At 42.3% G+C, this 20,730-nt stretch overlaps 1 protein-coding gene across 3 annotated transcripts; it reads right to left on the bottom strand.

The window, feature by feature from the left end:
- Window positions 1-773: 773 nt before the first annotated feature.
- Window positions 774-20,571, bottom strand: Plaat1 (phospholipase A and acyltransferase 1). Of its 3 annotated transcripts, none has more exons than XM_055624755.1 (4): window positions 20,482-20,571; window positions 10,867-11,005; window positions 7,774-8,039; window positions 774-1,022 (listed from the first exon to the last, which is right to left on the bottom strand). In XM_055624755.1, exons 2-4 carry the CDS (start codon window positions 11,003-11,005, stop codon window positions 924-926), a joined length of 504 nt encoding a protein of 167 aa, XP_055480730.1. In that variant the 5' UTR covers window positions 20,482-20,571; the 3' UTR covers window positions 774-923. The 3 variants fall into 3 exon arrangements, with proteins under 3 accessions (XP_055480730.1, XP_055480729.1, XP_055480728.1); XM_055624754.1 differs by lacking the exon at window positions 20,482-20,571 and adding an exon at window positions 19,808-19,984; XM_055624753.1 differs by lacking the exon at window positions 20,482-20,571 and adding an exon at window positions 19,335-19,547.
- Between the last annotated feature and the right edge of the window lie 159 nt (window positions 20,572-20,730).

Raw genomic sequence — 20,730 nt, 5'->3', positions numbered from 1 at the left:
CTGATCACTGATTCCTGTCAAGCAACTGGGTTCCAGGGAATTCACTGGGTCTGAAAGTGCAACAAAAAGCCAGGAGATGGTTCAGTGGGTAAAGCATTTTACACACGAGCACGAGGTCTTGAGTTTCGATCCCCAGGGTCCGGAGTGCATCTGTGATTCCAGACCTCCTATAGTGAGCTCTCAGCAGACACAGGGGACTCTCTGGCAGCTCGTGGGCCAGCTAAGCCTGTCATAAGTTGCCAAAGACAACATACCCTGTCTCAAAAAAAATTAAAAATTTAAAAGGTGGAGACCAGAGACTGATACCCAAGCTTGCCCCTCCACATGTTCACCATTTATAAACACTCCATACGTATGAATACACACGGGCTCCTCCCACCCTCTTTTTACATGACCCACCTACACAGGTGTCGATATAAGGGGGTACTACCTCAAATGCGTTGTTAGGAGATCCTTAAGTTGCCTAACCAAATACCGGATATAGCCATTTCTTCTTCTTCTTTTTTTTTTTTTCCCTAACAAGGAAAGGAATAGAAATTTAGATGTTGGCCCTAACAACCATCTTTCAGAAGCTTATGTAAATGGTTTTCCACATCCCTGGCAAAAAATAGCTATCCTTAGGGGAAAGGAAAACAATATTTACAGCAGAAGATAAAATGTGATCTTGGTTTTGTTAAGAGCCTCAGCTGACTCCATCAAAAGACAACTGCTTTTTGTTCAAGCTGCCACGGCAAATCTATACTAGTGTGGAAAAACTTTTCTTGGCTCGGTGATAAGATTAAAATCAGCAAGCAATTTATTACAGAATCTGCCATCCATCACGGGGATCAGGAGCAATAACGGTGCATTCAAAATAAGTATTCACCCCAGCATTTTTTCTTTTCCTCACAAATTTCTTCAATTCCAATCGCTTCAATAAATTGCTAATATTCTGTTCTTTGTCTCTTTGGAAACAAGCCGAGAAATGTGAAGACATCAGCAGCAGCTGCCACCAATCCAATGGTGCTTATTGCTCGGTTGGCCTAAAAGGAAACAAGAAACAAATTTTTTAAAAAATGTGTGACATTCTCAACACGTCAGTGTTGTCTTGAAGATTTGGTTCATTTCATAAACCAAGGACCTATTTTAATGTACAATGAATGTATTTAAAGTCCAGGGTCAAAATAAAACAGGAATGAAATTAGAAGTTTTGTAATTATGCAAATGACACAAACACACATAGTTTTCTATTCCTGGCACTTAAACCACTTGGCAGTGTCCAAAGTCACCATCAACGTGGGTCCTGCTTGCTCACCATAATTCTCTGGTGAGAGAGGGAGTGTTATGCTCTTTTACAAAACCTGGGAGGTTTCTAGTAAATGGTTCTATTGCCCAACATCATACTAACAAAATGTTTAGACGTAAATCAAAGCTTCATAGATGCATGTCTCCCTCCTGCAGCCTCTACACAGTCTTATCTGTACTAAAAGGTGTGTGGGGGTATGTGGGGTGTCTCTGTTTCTCTAACTAAAGGCTGCCTATTATTCAAACAGTCCAGGAGTCTGAGCTGTGATCTGAGCCAAGTAGCTATAAGCTCATATTTGCTAGATACAATAAGTACATGGGCTGGACAGTTTGTATCAACTTGAAAGTCAAAGTCACCTGGGAAGAGGGGACCATCAGTGGAAGAATTGCCTTCATCAGATTGGCCAGTGTGTGTGGTGGTGGTGGTGGGGTGGCATCTTGATTAATGATTGACGTGGGAAGGCTCAGCCAACTATGGGCAGTCCCACCCCTGGACAGGAAATCCTACCTTGTAAATTTATAAAAGGAAGGTGACTGAGCCATAGAGAGCAAGCTATTAAGCAGCTTTCCTCCATGGTTGTTCCTGACTCAGTACCTGTTGTGAGTTCCCAAGTGATGATGAACTATCTCCTGGCTGAAATAAACCTTTTATTTAACCCTAACCTTAGCCATAACCCTAATCTTTAAGTTGATTTTGGAGAATGGTGTTTTATTACAGGAAACTAAGACAGTAATGTTTTAAGAGGAGTCAATATTAGTCAACTATCATGTCAAGATGGTTTTCATATAGACAGAAAAAGCTGTTCTCTAGCTCAGTTGTCCATAAAAGAGTTCAGACAGTCATAGCCATTAGAGTATTAATCATCATAATGATGAGGGCACCTAGTGAATATTCATGGATTTCATGGCACTCAGCTAATATTTGCCTTGTGTCCTCATGGGTTTGAGAACAGTTTTATGACTGAAAGGTCATAATCAGATACTCTGGAGTCACCACAGACCCGGAAGACAACATTTAGTCCTCAGGATTCAAGAGTCACAGCCTTCAAATAAAGGAAAACATTTATGTCAAATATCTGAGGGCTGGTCTAACATCTGGACACCTGGTCAAGGTCACAGTTGATAGTTCCCTCTGTATATCCCAAAGCTTTTATCATGGAGCCTCCGCCTACTTTGAAAGCTGTACTGTTTCCCTTACGGCTGCTTCCCTGTTGCAAACTGGCAAGACAGAGACCCATGGAAGAGCATTTACTTTGTGCATTTACAGCATACGGTCACTTGATTATGTCAGTCTTCAGTCAGAGGGGGCAGGCCTACAGCTGTGACTCCTGCCTTTCCTAGTGAGCTTTAACTACCAACTTGATACAGCTTAGGATCACCTGAGAAGGGAGTGTCAGGTGAAAGATTGCCCAGATCAAATTGGCCTGAGGGCATGTTGGTGGGGTGGTGATGTATGAGGGCCCAGCCAGCTGTGGGTGGTCCCATTCCCTGAGCAGGTGGACCCGGGCTGCTTAAGAAAGCTAGCTAGATATAAATCAGCCCACGATTTAAACTCGAGTAGTCTGCCCTTGCTGTTCTTCTTGGATGTAATGTGAGTTCCTTGATTGGAGTTAAGGTTATGTACAATAGCATGCGGGGCTGTCTCCAAGTAGTACCTGTTTGGTTTCCTGCCCTGACATAGCTCAATGATGAACTGAAACCTGTAAGCTCTTTCCTCCTCTAAGATGTTTCTGGTCATTACAACAGGACGAAACTGGAACGTTGCCTCTGTCCAGCTCCCAGTTGGTGGAGAGACTGATCATGCAAACAACTTGGCCTTACCTGACAAATCCTATCTTCTTCTGTAATTTTATTTTACTTATCTGGTTGTTTTATGCTTATTTTATCTATAATTTTAGTAATCACTACTTCATTATCCACTGAAAATATCAAAAGTTAACCACATCGAATATCAAGAAAAGGAAAAGGAAATGCTGTGTATAAAAAAATTTCCAAGAATAATAAATAACAAGGTCAAAAGCGAAGGACTGTAAATTAAAGCCAGTCCTAATACACACCAAAGGTCTGACCCAGAGAAATGGGGCAGGAACTGAAAAACATGAAAGTAGAATTGTCATCAAATATAGTCAAGTGGCATCAGGTTCCAACCCTGGAAAATGGTAGGATGGCAGCAGGATGGCCCCCAGCTAGATGCAAGCCTAATTAACTAGGTATCTCTCTCAGCCTCTAGAAACCTGAGATATTGGAGAAATCTCATAAGTATGAGGCCTAGAGAAGGGATCTACAACTTGATCCCAGGGCAGAAACCATTATAATAAAGCCCTCCCCAGCAGTATAAGAGCAGGTAGTTACACAAATCCCAAATGCTCTTTAACTTCAAGTCTCATTCTCGGCAGCAAAATCTCATGCAACCGAAACAATCTCTGAAGTTATGAATAGTGGGAGCTGACCTACAGGATCTAAACATTTCACCGCCATGGGACTTTTACCTCATGGTTTATTCAGGATTCTAAAATCACAGATCTGACCTTGGACACATAATTTTCAAGATTTTTCTGTCTGAGGGGTTTGATGAAAACCCTATTTTTAGGATCTTTGGGAAGAGTAGAACAGGCTGAATTATAGTGGGTTCTATATGATCATAGATTTATCAGTCTGTTTCCTAAGACTCAACGGCTGCGTCAATGCACTGAAGAACAGGCTCAGTTTATGTACTTACTAGCTTGTCTGGGCTTATTAAAGGACCTGGTCATATGCAGAAATAGACAATTTTAGTAACCTGGTTGAACTGTAATTTTTTTTAAAAAGCATTGTTTATAGAAATCTTGAAAAGTATTGAAAAAATAAGCTACAGGCTGGAGAGAAAATTCACAAAAGAAAAGTTTGTTAAAAGACTCATCCAAAATACACAAAAAAGTCTTTAAAATTCAATAGGAAAATAAACTAACCAAATTTAGATATAAGCAAAATGGTATCTAGCAATATATCATAAGAGATATACATATGGAAAATAAGCACATGAAAAGGTACTCAATATCACACATAGCTAGGAAACTACAAAAGCAATATTGATACAAAGACCACTTAGAGGTGTATCAAAACAGCTTATATGCAAACACTGCTTTCACCAAACATTGACAAGGAAAAGGCACAATAGGAAACGTCATTTATTGCTGGTAGAAATGCCAAAATGATACAGCAACCAAAAAGCAACATACACCCTCATTCTAACTATGTGACATTCAACAAAGGTAAGGACATGCATACAACTAAAAATAATTCAATAAGGCTGCCCAAGTCTAGGGAGAAGGGAGTTGATTAGGTAGTATAAAGAATAATTTCATTGCAGGAAAACTATCAATAATGTAATGATAGAAATGTCATTATAATTTTGTCTGCATTCATAAAACATTCAACACAAAAGGAGAAGTTTTGATGTGAACTATGGTCTTTAGTTGACATGAGTTTTTAAGGTTGGCTCACAATGATAGGAAACACTGTTGGATGAGGCTCTGTATGTGTAAGGAGCAAAGGGACTGCTCCTACAGTTGGGGACAGTGTTGTAATTGTAAAGCAGATTCTAAAGATTGTCTGCTGGTTTTGTAAAAAAAAAAAAAAAAAAAAAAATCAGTGGAAAAGATAAAGGACCACAATCCTTCTGCCCTTTTAATCATTTCTATGCATTTCTTTAAAAGTTAGGTCATAGTCATTTCTCTAAGTTTAAGGCCACTAAAGAGTAAGATTAGGTTTGTCGGAGGAAGGCGCCTTACGTCAGGATAGGCAGAAATAAGAGAAACGTGGATGGAAACAAGATACCTACTTGAGAGGCACCCCCCAACATGCTTCTCCCAACTGGGCCCCACCTAGTTCCCATGACTACCAATAATGCCATTAGAGTAGGAATCTAACGTAGATGATTAGGCAATGGCTCTCATGAGCTGACTGCTTCTCAGCACAGCAGCTACTGTGTGTGGAATGCGCCACCTGAGCTTTTGGTTGGAGGCTGTATATCCAAAGCAGAACACATGTTTAGTAGGACAAAAATCTGTAATATAGCTAAGTGAAAGACTTCAAATCCTTCTATAATCTTTAAAGGAAAATGACTTGAAGGCACAGTGAAAAGCATATACAGTGTACCCCAAAGTCATCCAGCCAATGAAGAAGGTAGGGCATTAGCTCATGACAGCGGAGTGTTGGCACTCAAGTAGATTCCTAAGGATGCCCTTGTACCATCAGCACCTGTGTCTGCTAGAGACAGGTGTCACAATTTGTTGAGGAAATAATCCCCCTGGGGTTTTGAGTCTTGGTATGCAAAGTGAAAAGACGGAAAGTTTCAGATTAGATTTAAAGCAATATGACTGTACTCTGTTCTTACTCAGCCACATTTTCACATTATTGTTAGCAGGCAAAAGGCTGTAAATATTTCACATAGACAAGTCTGTATATTTGGAGGTAAGCTTACGTCCATAAAATGCCACACACTCATCTATCACCTCCACAGGTTTGCTACAACCCTTCATTGATTCTGCTGTTGTTTTGGATTTTTAGTTGATTGGTTGGTTGGTTGGTTGGTTGGTTGGTTGGTTGGTCGGTCTCAGTTGTTCCAATAAGACTACCTAACTCTAAGCGCTACTTTCTTGACACAAATTAAAAACAATAAATAAATAGATAAATAAATAAATAAACTTGTAATGAAAGCACAGGCTTGTCAGTCATAGATACTTTTGACAAAACAGACCTTTGTGGTCTTTGGCCACTGCCACTCCCATTTACAGAAATTAAGTGAATAGATGTCATTTGCTAATTCAGTGAACGACTTAATCATTACCAGAGAGTCCATAACCCGGCTGTGTCTCAACAGCAACCCACCAGCTGAGGAATATGCCGTGGGGGCTTTCAGTGGCACACTGTATATCCAAAGCATCACCATGCTTTCTACCAGGGTAAACCATGTGTTACCTAGCCAGAACATCACCGGTTAAGCAGATAGAACCTACTTCTTAACAACAGCTCTAGTTTTTAACATTAAGACAAAGAGAAATTTGTGTGTGGTCTCTGTGTTGTGGCTATGTGTGTGTGTGTGTGTGTGTGTGTGTGTGTGTGTGTGTGCGCGTGCGCGCGCCTGTGCGCGCGCGCACGCGCGTATACATATATGTATATATTATTTGCATTATTATCTGTGAACTGAGATAAATTTTTTTCTGTTTCCTTAGAATACTAGTTTTCAATGAAATGTTGTGATATTTAATTCACTGACTTTTAATGGTTTCACAGTGAATGCACTTCCTTATGAGAGCATGTTACTAATGACTTCTTTTTATTTTGTTTTTCAAGACAGGGTTTCTCTGTGTAGCCCTGGCTGTCCTGGACTTGCTTTGTAGACCAGGTTGGCCTCAAACTCACAGAGATCCTCCTGCCTCTGCCTCCCTGACTGCTGGGATTGCGTGCATGTACCCCTCCACACCTGGCACTAATGAGTTCTTTTCTAAAGAAAATACACATACCATTTCATCACACTCTGTCTCCCACTTTTCCCCATTGGTCCTGAGAAGAATTGAGCCTCACTTAGACATTATATATAAGAGCCATTCCAAGGCACAGGAAACCTTGGTGCGTTTGGATTATTAAAATATGTTCAAGTTTTGGTAGTGTACCTCAAGTTTTAGATTCCTTTTCCTTTTAAATTCAAAGACTAACACTATTGTATGTGTTTTGGACATACAATACAACGGGTCTCCCCTTCTGACACTTTATTCTCTTAGGTCACCTTAATAATCCTTCGGTTAAGTGCTGCTCAGAGATGGAGCAGTCCTGGCTTTAGGACAGGCAGGATAAAGGTAAGTGAAGTATATGTTCACCTTGTTGGGAATCTGCTATAACACTACAAAGTGGTGCCAGAAATCTACAAGATTGTTACATTACAAGATCCAGATTCTCTGGAGTCAGTTAACGCATTAAAAGTCATTTAGGAGCTCTGTGAGTTAAATAGCACAACACTCCATTAAAAGCTAGCATTATAAGAAAATCAGAAAAAAATATCAAATCATTGAGACAGGCTGTTGGTTGGCGGCCATATTCCCTACTGGACAAGAATCTACTAATTAATCCCCATTCGTCTTCCTTTTGCTACATTATTTTCAGTGTGTGGGGTTGTTGGTTTGAGATTGCCGAATGGCTGGGGGGTGGGTGATGAAAACTATAAGTGGACCCAATGAGACTGATAGGAAATTCTGGACTTGATTCTACTTCAAGCCCCTTCTAGCCCAAATTTTAAGATGTCCCAAGTTTTAGTCTGTTTGGTCTGTATTTTTAATAGTGTCTTTCTCTGCCCTTCAGTGTCTCTACATTTTCCTATTTTTGCATTTTATTGAAGCATAAAAAACTTTAACAAAACAGATAGGATTTTCTCAATGTGAGAAACTTCTCAACCCTCCTAAAAACAAAACAAAACAACAAAACAAAACAAAAATAAATCAAAACAAAACTCACCTGCTCTGACACTCCTTCTCCATAGCGGAGCAAGGTCACAAAGTGCTCACAGTTGTTAACCAGTAAGTCATAGGCTACCTCCTGCCCAATAGCAAACTCTGATCGTTGTATCACTTCCTCCACTGGGAGAGGACGGTAAGTTGTGTCGTACTTGTTGTTTATTCTGTATGTGTCATTTCCCACAACGTCCTTCAAAAGCTGCATTTTCACCAAGGCCTTTGTGCTGAACACAGACTTGGCGCTTGTGAACGATGAAGGAATGCCATCTGTAAGGAGAATATTGGTTAGTGAGACCAAGTGAGCCAGTCCACGGAGGACCAATGTCATCCAGGAATGCTGAAGATGCTGGGAGACTTGGACTGGTCTCTGCTCCTTTTGCAATAAACCAAGAGCACTTGATCTTATCCATGTATTCTCTGTTAATCCATTACAGGACTACATGAGTGAAAATGTAAGTTGTATGAAATTCTCTACCCGTTCTTGGGAAGTAAGCCCTTTAACAATTGGTATTATGAGAGATCTTTGCATACAGTTCTAGGAAGGTATTGATGAGATTGTTGGCCAGTTTTTCTCTTGTGTTTGTTCCCTCTTAGCATCTGAACTCTTATGTGGTTCTGCTCACTTAATCATCTAATTATGCACTCCTCAGTACTCTAGACACTTGCTCTTTCCTAGGCTTTAATGTAAGCCCAGATTTCCTGCTGTAAAATGCGCATGGTCCTTCAGGAAACCAGCTGAGCTCCTACTTTTCTTCTGGTCAGCAAACTAACATTCTAAACCCTAAGCTAACTTCAGCACACACTACACATAGATGAGGCCCCATGCTGTGCTTTAGCAGCCCGGACAATCCTCTGTGTCTCTTCTCTTTGCCTGAGATACCTTTGTTGGTATTCACCGCCTAGATGTCCAGGAACCTTTGTATCCCAGCCGGTTACCTCAGTACCAGAGACTAACAGATGACTTCTCGTGGCTTGCCATATACCAGGACCATTTAGTCTCTCTCCTCATTTGCCTACCTTGTATGCGAGGCCATCACATTTTTGTAATTACTGAGATGAAGGGACTCTGTGTAAACTGACATGTATAAATTTCTCTTTCAGCTATGACTAAAATGAAAATATTTTCCCATTCTTCTCTCTTGATCTCCTTAACAGAACAGCATTCATCAGTTAATACTGTCAACACACCAGAGGTGTACAGGAACAAGGGTGTGTACACTGATGTATATAACATTTTAAGTTGGGTTTTATCTCACGTCTTGTACTCTAATTAGGAAATTTTTAGAAATTTTATATTAAGACCATCTCTCAAATAGTTAAATATGTCTAAAAATGCTTTTTAAATCTTTAAAAAAATATTTTTATTTTATGTGCATTGCTATTTTGCCTGCATGTATGTCTGTGTGAAGGTGTTGGATCCCTGGAACTGAAGTTATAAAAGTTGTCAGCTGCCATGTGGGTGCTGGTAATTGAATCCAGGTCCTCTGGAAGAGCAGCCAGTGCTTTTAACCACTGAGCCATCTCTCCAACCCCTAAAAATATAGTTTTTAAATAGCTATTATAGTTACTTTAGTACTTACTCCACCATTGCCTATTTCTTTCCTCAAAATGCCTGTCAGAGCCAATCACTGTATTACATTTCATTCTCCAGAGATGGAGTTGTGGCTCACAATGGAACAATTAAGAGTCATTCTTCATGATTTCTAAACCTAGACACAAAGAACAGATGAGCTCTTTCCTGTTGAGTCATAACACTCTCAGAAGAAGAGGCTTTGTGTTTGTGACCTGTCCTCAGCTCCTTACAAATCCGAAAGAATGACATCAGGCAGAAATGGGTAAAAGCTGATGTGTTCACGTTTCTACACCCGCAAACATCTGAGGCCAGCTCCGCTTTCACCCTTCCTCAAGTTTCTGCCCATGCAGCCTCGGGCTTGTTTTGTTTGCTTGTTTGCTTAAGCTAGTGTTAGACTTATTTCCGTTACATACAACTCGAGAATTCTAACAGACGCAAACACCTAATACCCAGTGGCTAAATCATAATGTGCTTAACCAGCCCCTTGTTGAAAATGAAGCCGTGCTCTCATTTTTCAAACCATTAGAAATGAAATTTTTCCATACTTCTAGATGTTTCCCCAGACTCCTGTAAGTAAAAATTAGAGGCAGAGCTTAAGAAATCTTTTTAAGACTCTTAACACATTCTATTAAACTGTTTTTCTGTGTGTGTGTGTGTGTGTGTGTGTGAATGGCATAATCAGTTTCTACTGCTGTCAACGATATGCTTGTATTAATTTCATTGTCTCTGCCTCTACTGGGTGCTATCATTTGATCCTTTGCTATTGAGACAGGCATGGAATCAGTTGGTGTCTTGGTCTATAACTTTCAGGTCCATACAAAGTTGAAATTTCTGTTCTTTTCTTCTTTGGCCAACTGTTTCCAAACTTTCCCACCTTGGGATCTTGGTATTTGCTGTCTCTCCTCTGAGGCAGCAGTTTCCCAGGTATGATGGAACCAGTCCTCTCATTTCTTTCAAGTTTTACCCCCAGTGCTGCTTCCTGGCAGAACTTCCCTAATTGCAGCACCTCCCTCTGCGTTCCCTGATCCCAGATTCCTAGGCCCCACACCTTATGAACCACTTCTTTCCTTCTTTTTCCACATTCCTTCCTAACACATCTGTAACGTGCTCTTGTTCTCTCGTACTGCCTGGGAAGGTGTAGGAGATGTCTGCATTGTGGAGATGTCTAGATCGCTGCCTAGCCCCGTGCCCAGAGTGGCGTTCATCACATACTCTATGGTCTGTTAATAGCTGTCAGACTAATTAGCATGTTCACCCACTTGTGTGAGACATAAGGACATAGAACTTAGTTGTGTTTGGGGCCAATGTCCTCCCCGGTTTATTTGTTTAGGAATTGCTCATAGAGGTTTCTAATTGAATGTTAATCCGTGAAATCTTTTAAATGACGCTTTGGTCCTTGAATGTAATTTTCTAAACTAGTTGGATTTAGTGTATTTCCTCTGCTTTATTATTCTGTCTGTGATCCCTTCTGATTGCAGAACAACTGAAGAGCTCCTGGGAGCCCCTGGAAACATAGCTTACCTATAGGGGCAATGTTGATAACGTAGCCATCACCCAGGTACAGCGCCCAGTGCTGGTAGCCAGGGCGGAACACTTCAATCAAGTCTCCTGGGTGGGGTTTTTGAGGGTAGGTCAGACTGAGGTAATCATTAAACGCCATCTGCAAGGACAGACACAAAGATGATTTTGCTGGTACTCAAAAACTCACAGAATGAGAGTCTGAGGAAGGCTTCCATCTTTGCCTGGGGCCCAGAAATTACTCAGATGACCTCCCCTGGTGGTGACTCAGATGAACACGTTTTCTTTGATGACTGTGTGTGTGCTAGCAGCAACAGGCGGCAAGTCAGCTCTTGCATAAGTCTCCAGAGCAATGCTTTCTTATTAAAATCATTCTTTAAATCTAGAATTCAGAGTTTGTAGAACTTCCTTCTATACAAAATTTCGGTGCCATTAAGTATTAAAACATGCCTTGTTTGGAACAGGGAGGAGAAATAAAGGGAAAGCAAATGTCCATTTGTTTTACTATGCAGATGTTCTAAAAAAAATAAAAACACTAAAGCATATCAGTCTAGTCTTGCTTCCACAGCATGAAGGAGTCGGGGGTCAAGAGTCTAAGATTAGGATTCTTTCAGGCTATGTGCTGTGCAGTACAACTAAGAAGGAGATGGATGCTGAACACTGAACATTAAAACATATACAAAATATCTTATACCACAAAACTCACTCCGCCATTTTATTTTAAGGAGAGACAGGTTACAAGCCAGATGGATATCAAGCCAAACACTCAGGTGTAATGTGGACTCTGGAACATTGCTTCCAAGTTCAGAACGTGCTCTGTACTGTAGCACATTTAAAACTGTGGCTTTCACCCGATACATCTCAGATGTCTTTTGTCCCTGTAACCGTGACAACCAGCTCCACCCCGTCCCTTACTGTGATTTCATAAACAATACAAGGTGCTCCACCGCAGAAGCAGACAACTTGCAAGGTGCAAAAGCTCACTGCATGGATGAACATGGCCTGAAATTTCCAAGGTAGCAACATTTCCTCCTTCTAAATCAATACCCTTTAGAAAGCATGTATGTTTCTGACCGCTGGTTTTTGTACAGGTTACACTTCCTGGGCAGCTACAGATATAGTAAACATCAGCAAGAGGGAGTTGAGTGCATCCCCACAATCAAAGGAAGACTAAGTGCTGCACGCATGCAGAGTCTCCTGTTGGCGATAATGCATCTGACCATCTCACCCTCCTGCAAGCCTGTAGGCTCCCCACCAAAGAAATGCAAGTGCCAGAAACTGCCAACTCACCTAAGTTATGATTTAATTAGCATAGGCTAAGGACTTGGAAATATACTCTTTCTTTCTTGGCACTCTAGAAGTCTGGGTTATTTTTTTTTCCAACAACTAATATTGGAAGGGTGTTTCCCTGAGTGCTTGGGGGTTGTCTGTCCAAATCTCCACTCACCACACTGACACAGAAACACAGCCAAAGGGAAGCTCCCCACATGTTGAAAATTAACCAGTAAAGCAATTATATAGAAGCATTAAGTCTTACTGTCCTCTCAAATATGTTTGAGATTTACTTAATATGGAAGTTCACAATGCGGTCACAAAAAAATGTGGATAACATATTATGATCTAAACATTTTTCTGGATAGAAATCAGAAAGCTCCCAACAGCCTGCAGAAATCAAAGTCTGGTCTAGCCATGCTTTTCTTAATAACCACTATTTGAACAGGGAATACTTGGAAACATAACATGCTTTTCAAAAGGGTTATCTCAACCCTTTTTAACTGAAAGTTTTTTTTTTTTTATTATTTCTTATATTATTAGCCTGTTCTACAGATGAAAATCTATCTTTTCAACTTCAGCCTTTTGGTAAAACTCCCTGAATTCCTTGGGATTCCTTACCATTTGCTGGTCCTACTACTGAGTCTCAGTTGCATGATTTTGGAGACAGGTATATGATCTCTGAATTCAGCCTGACCTACAGAATGAGTTACAGGACATCCAGGGCTACATGGAGTACCCTGCCTTGTAAAACCAACCAACCACAACAACAAAGACAGGAGCAATGATGGAGGCTGACTTTACTTGTTTATCTCAGAAAGCATTCCTAGTGAATGGGATATGAGGTGTTATGAGAACCTTGTGAAAACTGGAAAAAAACCCACATGCATAGATGATAAGACAGTGTTGTTGTCTGTAAAGCTCTAGATTGATTGGACCATGTTTTATGTGTGATTGGGTCCCTGTTATGTCTTGGAGACATGATATATGACTTTATGAAATGGGTGGTTTTGCTGTAAAGTTTTGATATCTAATGCACTTAAGTCTTTGACACATCATTGGAACTGTGACCCATAAAGTGAATTAGCTGAACAAAGCCTATAATACTTTATTAAAAACAGATGGCAGGACAATAAGAATGTCATGTAAATAACCTCCAGAAACTAAGATAATAACCTCCATACTAACATGTAAAAGGAAGTGAATACTCACACTGTCCTCTTACATATCCTAGCAAGCTGATGTGAAAAGGAGCCTCAGGTACTATCTACTTTACCAATTTCCTAAACACTTGGCTTCCAAGATCCCAGAACTTCTATAAGTGCAGCTTGAATGATAACCATAAGGTCCCTGTTCAATGCTCTTGTTTCTTAAGATAAAGAAAGTGAACTTGGAAAAATAATTTGAACTAATGAGGTCCATATGTTATCTCACAACAGAGTTTCAACAGTTGGTGTTAGAGTAATTGATTATCTCCAGTGGTAAAATAAAAGTATGTTCCGTAGAATAAAAACTCAATAAACTGGATACCGTCAAAATTAAAAATAGTCACAGTGCAAAAGTGAAGACAGCATTGAAAACATATAGAACTCTCAGGATGGGGATGGAGAGGCAGTTTGTGTTTTCAGAGGAAGAGCTTCTTAGAGAGGCCTTAGTTCAGTTCCGAGCCTTTATATGAGCTGGCTCTGAACTGCTTGTAACTCCAACTCCAGAGTATGTTATGCCCTCTCCTTCCTTCTATGGGCACTGCATTCATTTGCAAAGCCCACCCCCACCTCTCCACTCACATAATTAGGAAAAATAAATGAATAAATAAATTTCTTAAAATCCAGTAGTGGAAAGGTAAATAGTCAGAATGTAAGCAGAAGAAATGAAGACAGCTTTCATATTTCAGAAACTGCATAGATGTCAAACAAATTATGTTTATCACTAGCCATTAGGGAAATGTAATTTAAAGCCACAATGGAACATTACTGTGTACCCCTTGGCACAGCTCAAATGGAAAAGGGAAGTAATGCTGAACTCTGGCAAAGATGTGGAGCCATTGGTTCATTGAATCATTGATAGTGTGAGTGCAAAATGGTACAGCCGCACTGAAATATTTTTTGCCTTGTTATCAAAATATGATCCAGCAATTATATCTTCAAGCATCTGCCTCAAAGGATGAAGTCAAAGAAGACTTATGTTTAACCAAAACTGGTATGCAAATGTTTATAGTGGCCTTATTCTCAACAGCTTCAAAACAATTCAGCTGACCTTTAATGGGAGAATGGCAACACGTACCAGCAACTTTTTCAAGATTCAAGATGGCAGAACAGAAATGCTCAACATAGGGCAGGAGAAAAGGTTCTGTGGTTAAGAACACTTAGTGTTCTTGCAAGGGACCTGGGTTTGGTTCCCAGAACATACATCAGGCAGCTCACTGCTACTCCAGATCCAGGGCATCTGATGTCCTTTGGCCTCTACAGGAAGCACCTACTATTCACCTCCCTTATACAAAGAATAACAAGAACTTCCGGTGTAGAGCTGCATTTAGAGGCTGATGGCGATGATGTGAGAGCACTGGCATTACTCAGACACAGACTGCAGCCCAGGAAAATTCATAGGTAGAGATATGATACCTATGATTCATAGGTATCATAGGTAGAGAGGCAAAAACAAACAGACAAACAAACAAAAACAAAAAAACAAAAAACAACCCCAGCATCTGCCATGCCAGCTCCACAGTAGAAAGAAAGGGGAGGAGGAATCTTTTTTTCAGAGGAGTGAGGTGAAAGGGAGAGATCTGTTGGGAAACCCTGCTGCTAAGGTTGTTGTCTGCCATTAGCAGAAAGCCCTGAGCTCAGTGCAAAATGGAGGACTTCCTTTGCCAGCAAGGCTTCCTCTTCTCTGCCTGGAGATCCTGGTTCACCATGCCTTCTACCTGAAGAATGTCACATAGTCATTAGGGAAATTACAGTTCCAATTCCTTTCTCCTGATAAGAACACATCCAGCAAGCACCTGGGATTCCTAAAATGCCCCCCTCCCCATGCAAATGAGTGAGTACCTTAGACCTTCAGCCAATGACCTTTGGCCACAATATCCCTACCCTCCTCACCAAAGTCCTATATAACCCTCATCCACCCCAAATAAAATTGATCTGCCTCCCTGAAGCTGATTCTGAAAGGTCATTTTCATTCATGCTCATAGGCCACTGAATCCCCAGTTCGTTGCTTCTGCTCCCTTATTCCTGAGAACCAGTGGCCAATGACTGCAGGAATGAGGAAGAGCCACAGAGTTCCAGCAAGCTCCATTTATGTGGACACTGACATTCCAACCCTAGCTGCTACATAGTCAACTTGCAGTCAATTAGTAGCCTGAACTCTGCATAGTAGCCTGGGTTTGAGAAAGGGACTCACATGTCCCTAGGGGGAAGGTCCAGGGTATGGTCTCCAGCATCCATCTTGAGAAATGGGCTGCTGTTTCCAGGAATCGAAACTTCCTGTGTACTCCCCTTCTCCTGTATCACACAAACAGTCCCCAGCGCTGGCTTCGCACATAGCTGCCTCTTGAACACAACGTGGCACAGTAAGGTAACTGTGGCTAAACATGCTGGATGCCCTGCTCTGTAGGGTTGGGTGTTATGACCAGAGGAGATTGGAAGGTGTTGCCTCTGAATACCAGCGAACCAGCACACTTGCTCTGTGAGGCTCAGGATATAGTTAGCCACATGTGGACCAGGGCTGGTGTCAGGACTGAAAGGAGATACTTATATGGTTCCAATGTTCCTTCCTCTAAGACCTGTATTCAGGTGTCTGTTATGAATAAGGTGGGGAGTGAACCCCCTTGATTGTCAAGCATACAGGAGTCTGTTGGGAGGGACCTGAGCAACGCTGTGAGTCCAGGTCCTACCCTCAGGCAGACGCTGCCAAAGAAAACCTGCTGGCTCCTCCACCCTGGGTTCCACTCATTGGCAGGGATAGACATTAAAACATTAGAGAGAAAACAGAAGTTCTTAATCTCACCCCACTTCTGTCTGGCTGCCATCTGTCCATTCTGACTTTAATGTCATCAGGACTAGCTGGGAGCACCCCAATAGGAGTGCAGTGGGCACCATTATAAAGAGTCCTGGCCACCACAAGTAGAGGCTCTTGCCAGTAGAAAAATTCCAATAGAAGGCTGGCACCATCAATGTCTTATGGGGCCACCATTGAAATAGTAGGAGTAAAACTACACTGACTACCCCATGTCCTGCGCTGTAAACACTATATCCATCTGGACTGATTAAGTATTTGTATTCTCATGGCTCATAGGAAAATGGCCCCGAGATTCTGCCACACTATATACCATGCCCATGGAAGTTATAGGGAGACTATACTGCAATACTCAGCTAGAATCAAAGTCAACACTGCAGAACAGACTGACACACTCCAAGACACTTCTTTGGAAGAAAGCCACTTACTAAGACTATCACTCGAAAGTGGTAGAGGCATCTGAACAAGCAAATGCACAAATCTCAACATAGGAGCACAAGAAATATAAACAGAAGTAATAGCCCCAAAGAACATAATAATTCTCTAGCAACAGATTTCTAAGAAATTAAAGTGGATAATTTCTAAAAAAAAAAAAAAAAAAAAAAAAAAAGGTTTTAAAATATTTCAATGAGATCCTTAAGACCACAGGTTAACACTTAAATGAAATTAGGCAGAAAATCAAGGATATCAATGAGAACTCAGTAGAAAGGATTAGGCAGAAATCTTGGAAATGAGGTCAATCAATCAAATAAAATGTAACCCTTGAAAGACTCTACAACCAGCTAGACTTAGTGGAAGAAATAGTATGTGAACCTGAAGAAAGGTTTATTTTATTTTTTTAATATACTAGAGAGAATTTCAGAAAAGGTTAAAATTAAAGGCACAGAAAATCTGTCCAATGAAATAATTGCTGAGAATTTCCCTCAATCCTAAGAAACATCCATCTACAGGAGACTTATCTAAAAATCAAAAAGTGGGCCAAAGACCTGAATCTCAGACTAGAAGTCATAGAAGAAAATACAGGGGCTATTTCAAGACATAGATATGGATAATGATTTTCTGGATGAGATTCCCCAAAGCATAGGAAACAACAAAAATAGCCAACTGTGATTACACAGAACTAAAACCTCCCAAACAGTAAATTAAACACTCAACAGCATGAAAAGACAGCCCACAGGATGGGAGAAAAATATTTGTAAACTATACATTTGGCAAGGAGGGGCTGTCATTCAAGATATATAAAGAATTTCAAAAACTCAGTCCAAGAAAACAAATAAATGAAATAAGCCAGATACTGAAAGAGAAGTGCAGAATATTCTTTCTCATGCGGAAGCTTAAAAAGTCTGTTTGGAAGTAGAATAACAATCTGTACTGGCTGGGAAGTATGCTGGAGGAAGAGGCTTGATGTAAATGATGTATATGCTATACACATATAGAAATATGATGCTTTTAATATGTACAAAGCATTTTTGTCACCAAAACCTGAATTAATCTCCAGACTAATTCTTCCATTAGGAAAAAAAAAATTAAATTGGAAAAAAAAATGTAAGAATGTTGCATGCTTTGTGATTCCACACTGTAACATTCTTGAAATGATAAAATTATAAACTTAGCCAATAAATGTTGTTCTCAGGGGTCAAGAGAGTGGTGGGAGGGAGGGAGTGTGGCTGTGAAATGGACATAGCAAGGATTGGGATGGTGGCTTCGTAAGCTGATTGTAGAGGCTGGCTGAGTTCATGCCAGCCCTAAAGTCATATAAGCAAGTGAGTGGCAAATCTGAAATTCAATTTCAAGTCTGTCTTCCTTACGCCAATTTCATGCCCTTTTATACCACTGAATATAATTAATAATTAATCAAAGGAAATGCTGCTAAAAGTCATTGCATCGTTCCGCTTCTCAGACGAGCGTTAGAGGCAGAAGCTTCAAAAGCACAAAAATATATACTTAGTATAAACACTCGTATGAGGAAGCAGTGGAGCCTTGCTGGGGAGTCTCTATTTCTCCTGTGCCCACGAGGCCTTTCCATGTGATGTTAGATCCATCTAGGTGGTTCCCAGAATGACAAAGGGCTATGAAAGCCAAGGGCTATGAGGATTTACTTAACTAACCTGCACAGAATCATATCATGTATAAAGAAAACTAGCATGAACGTAGGCACTGAATCTTGTACGGGGAATTTACTTTTCAATTACGAAAACGGGCTGCTCTGTTTATTGCACTATCTCAGATATATCTATGGGTACATCAAAATAAATAAGTGCTCTGGGCGGGACATTTCATGAGTATTGTTTGTTTGTTGTAGGATACCCAGGAGAACTTTTTGCTCACCACCTCCAAAAATGCCACGGAGGTATGAAACACCTCCGCTCCCAATCCCTGGCTCCCCAGCCTCCAAGAGCCTCCCAGTTTGATTTAGACAGTTTCCCATTTCCATTCATAACAGTGCTACACCGAGAGGCTTCTGCGAAGAAGCATGTCTACACTGTCTTCTTACACTCAGACCCTGGCCCTGGGACATCACGGGACAAAGGTCGTCATCGCAAACCATCCTTCATCCATAGCTCCGCCATGCTAGGCTTTTACTCTTCCGGGCTCCCCGGTACTGACTCCATCTTAATCTTGACCACTTTCCCTTTATTGTAGATCCAGGCAGGATGCCACCTTCTGGCACATCCCACCCTCTCACCCCTTCATCTCTCAGTCGGCCATCCCCTTCCTGAACCTGCTTCAGTAGCTAGTGTCTGGGGACCTTCACCGCATTCCCCTGGGGAGGGCCGGTTCCTGTTTATCGTTTATCTCTAGACATTCAGTTTCTAGCAGAGTGTGTGGCACAAATGTCTGCCTAGTAAACGTTAAGTGAATAAAGGAACCAGGAACTCGAGACCTGTTCACATTTTTCCCCCCAGAACATGAGTCATAATCACAGTACGAAATGCCAAGATCATATCACCGTCCACGGCTCCAAAAACCTAAGACTGTACTGTGTCACCTTGGTAGTCACTTCGCTGAGAACAGAGCCCAGAAATCGGCCCTGCCCAGCGGTCTGAGTTTCCAGTATCTGCTCCGCTACTGAACCGTTTCCCAGCCTTGAAAGCTGATCTCTTTTGTTCCCTGGCTCCCCGTTTATTAAAAAAAAAAAAAGGAAAAGAAAAGAGGAGGTTGAATGAAGTCAGGTACCCTCTCACCTCTGAACTTTCGGCCGAAACAAGGTAGCCTAGCGCCTACCGAGCCTTCCTCTCCTCCCTTAAAGCACCTCCCTGCTCAAACTGTGTTGTCCCGGTAGCCAGGAAGCAGTGAGAGGCTTCCCAGGCTCTCCCCCGGTTCCCTGCGGCGCGGCTAGCAGCCCCCGGGCGACTCCATCCGTACCACCCCAAGGCCAAGGCCACGGCCAAAGCCACAGCCGCCCTCCGCTGCGCCAACGCCAGCGCCCGCGCGCCCGCGCCACCCCGGCTTCCCCCGCGGCTTCCTGGCGCGCGCCTGGCGGGTTCCTGCACTGCACTGCGAGTCCCTGGCCCCGACCCCCCAGTCTTCGGCGCTCGCCCCAGACCCGCTCCCTTCCCTCCACCGTGATCCTCCGAGCAAGCCGCAGAGCTGGTATCCCCGATTCTCCCTGGACATACTACAGGCCGGAGCGCGCCCCCACATCCTCAGTGCTTACCGCAGGCCCTGACTTCCAAGATCCTTGGGCACACTCCAGGGATCTGGGCTCCTGATCCACACTCCTGGTCCCCAGCCTGCTTGTGGGAGTCCCTACCACGGGGCCCTGTCACCCAGAAGCCCTCCAAGCAGGCTGAAGCAGACACACAAACCGCCTGCTCACAGCTCAGCCCCAGCCCAGTGCCTGCTTGGTTTATTCTCCCAGCAGCGGGGACATTCTTGCAACAAAATTTTGTGGTAACAGGCTCCGGCCATGCTGGGTGCTACAGTTTTAAGGATGGCCTGTCATGCGGAGTCTAGAAACCTTTGGGTATAGCAATCATGGATACACAGTATACAGTGTCCGAGCTGGACACGGATTCCTTGTGGGCCAAAAGTTTGTGTTCTCTGCCTTGCACCCCAAAGAGACATCCAAGTCTTTAACTCAACAAAGAGTGGGAGGTGGACTGCCTTAGAAAAGTCCGTGACTCATACACTCCTTCACGGCCGCACACCAAACACTTCCTACTTACAATGACCCGGAGCCCATAGGCCAGCTAGGACAAACTATCCAGCTCTCTGGACCTGCCCACACGTCAACATCAATTTGAGTTGGGGAGACAGGAGGAGAAGGGGTGAAAGGGGACCCTCCAACCCCTGGGCTGCAGGGTGCTGCCTTCCTGCGTGGGAAATTACCTGACATTGGATGTGATGGAGCAGCCCCCTTCGTTGAGGACCAGGGGGGGAGTTCCCTCCCTTCCCCTGCCCTGAGGAGTCCTGGATCGAGATTCCTTACTCAGCTTGACTCCAGACTCCTGAAACAGTGATCCTGCCTTTTTAGGCCAACGGAGACCTGTCAGGCCAGGACTTGAGAAAAACAGCCAATGAGGTTAAAAATAGAGCTGTGGGATAGTGAGGATCCTCTTTCTCGCAGCTTAAAAGGGT

The sequence above is a fragment of the Psammomys obesus genome, unplaced genomic scaffold (genome assembly GCF_907164565.1).
Source record: "Psammomys obesus unplaced genomic scaffold, mPsaObe1.curated_primary_1811, whole genome shotgun sequence".
NCBI classification, from domain to species: domain Eukaryota; kingdom Metazoa; phylum Chordata; class Mammalia; order Rodentia; family Muridae; genus Psammomys; species Psammomys obesus.
The sequence above is the reverse complement of the archived record's forward strand: the minus strand, read 5'-3'. Positions and strand labels throughout refer to the sequence as shown.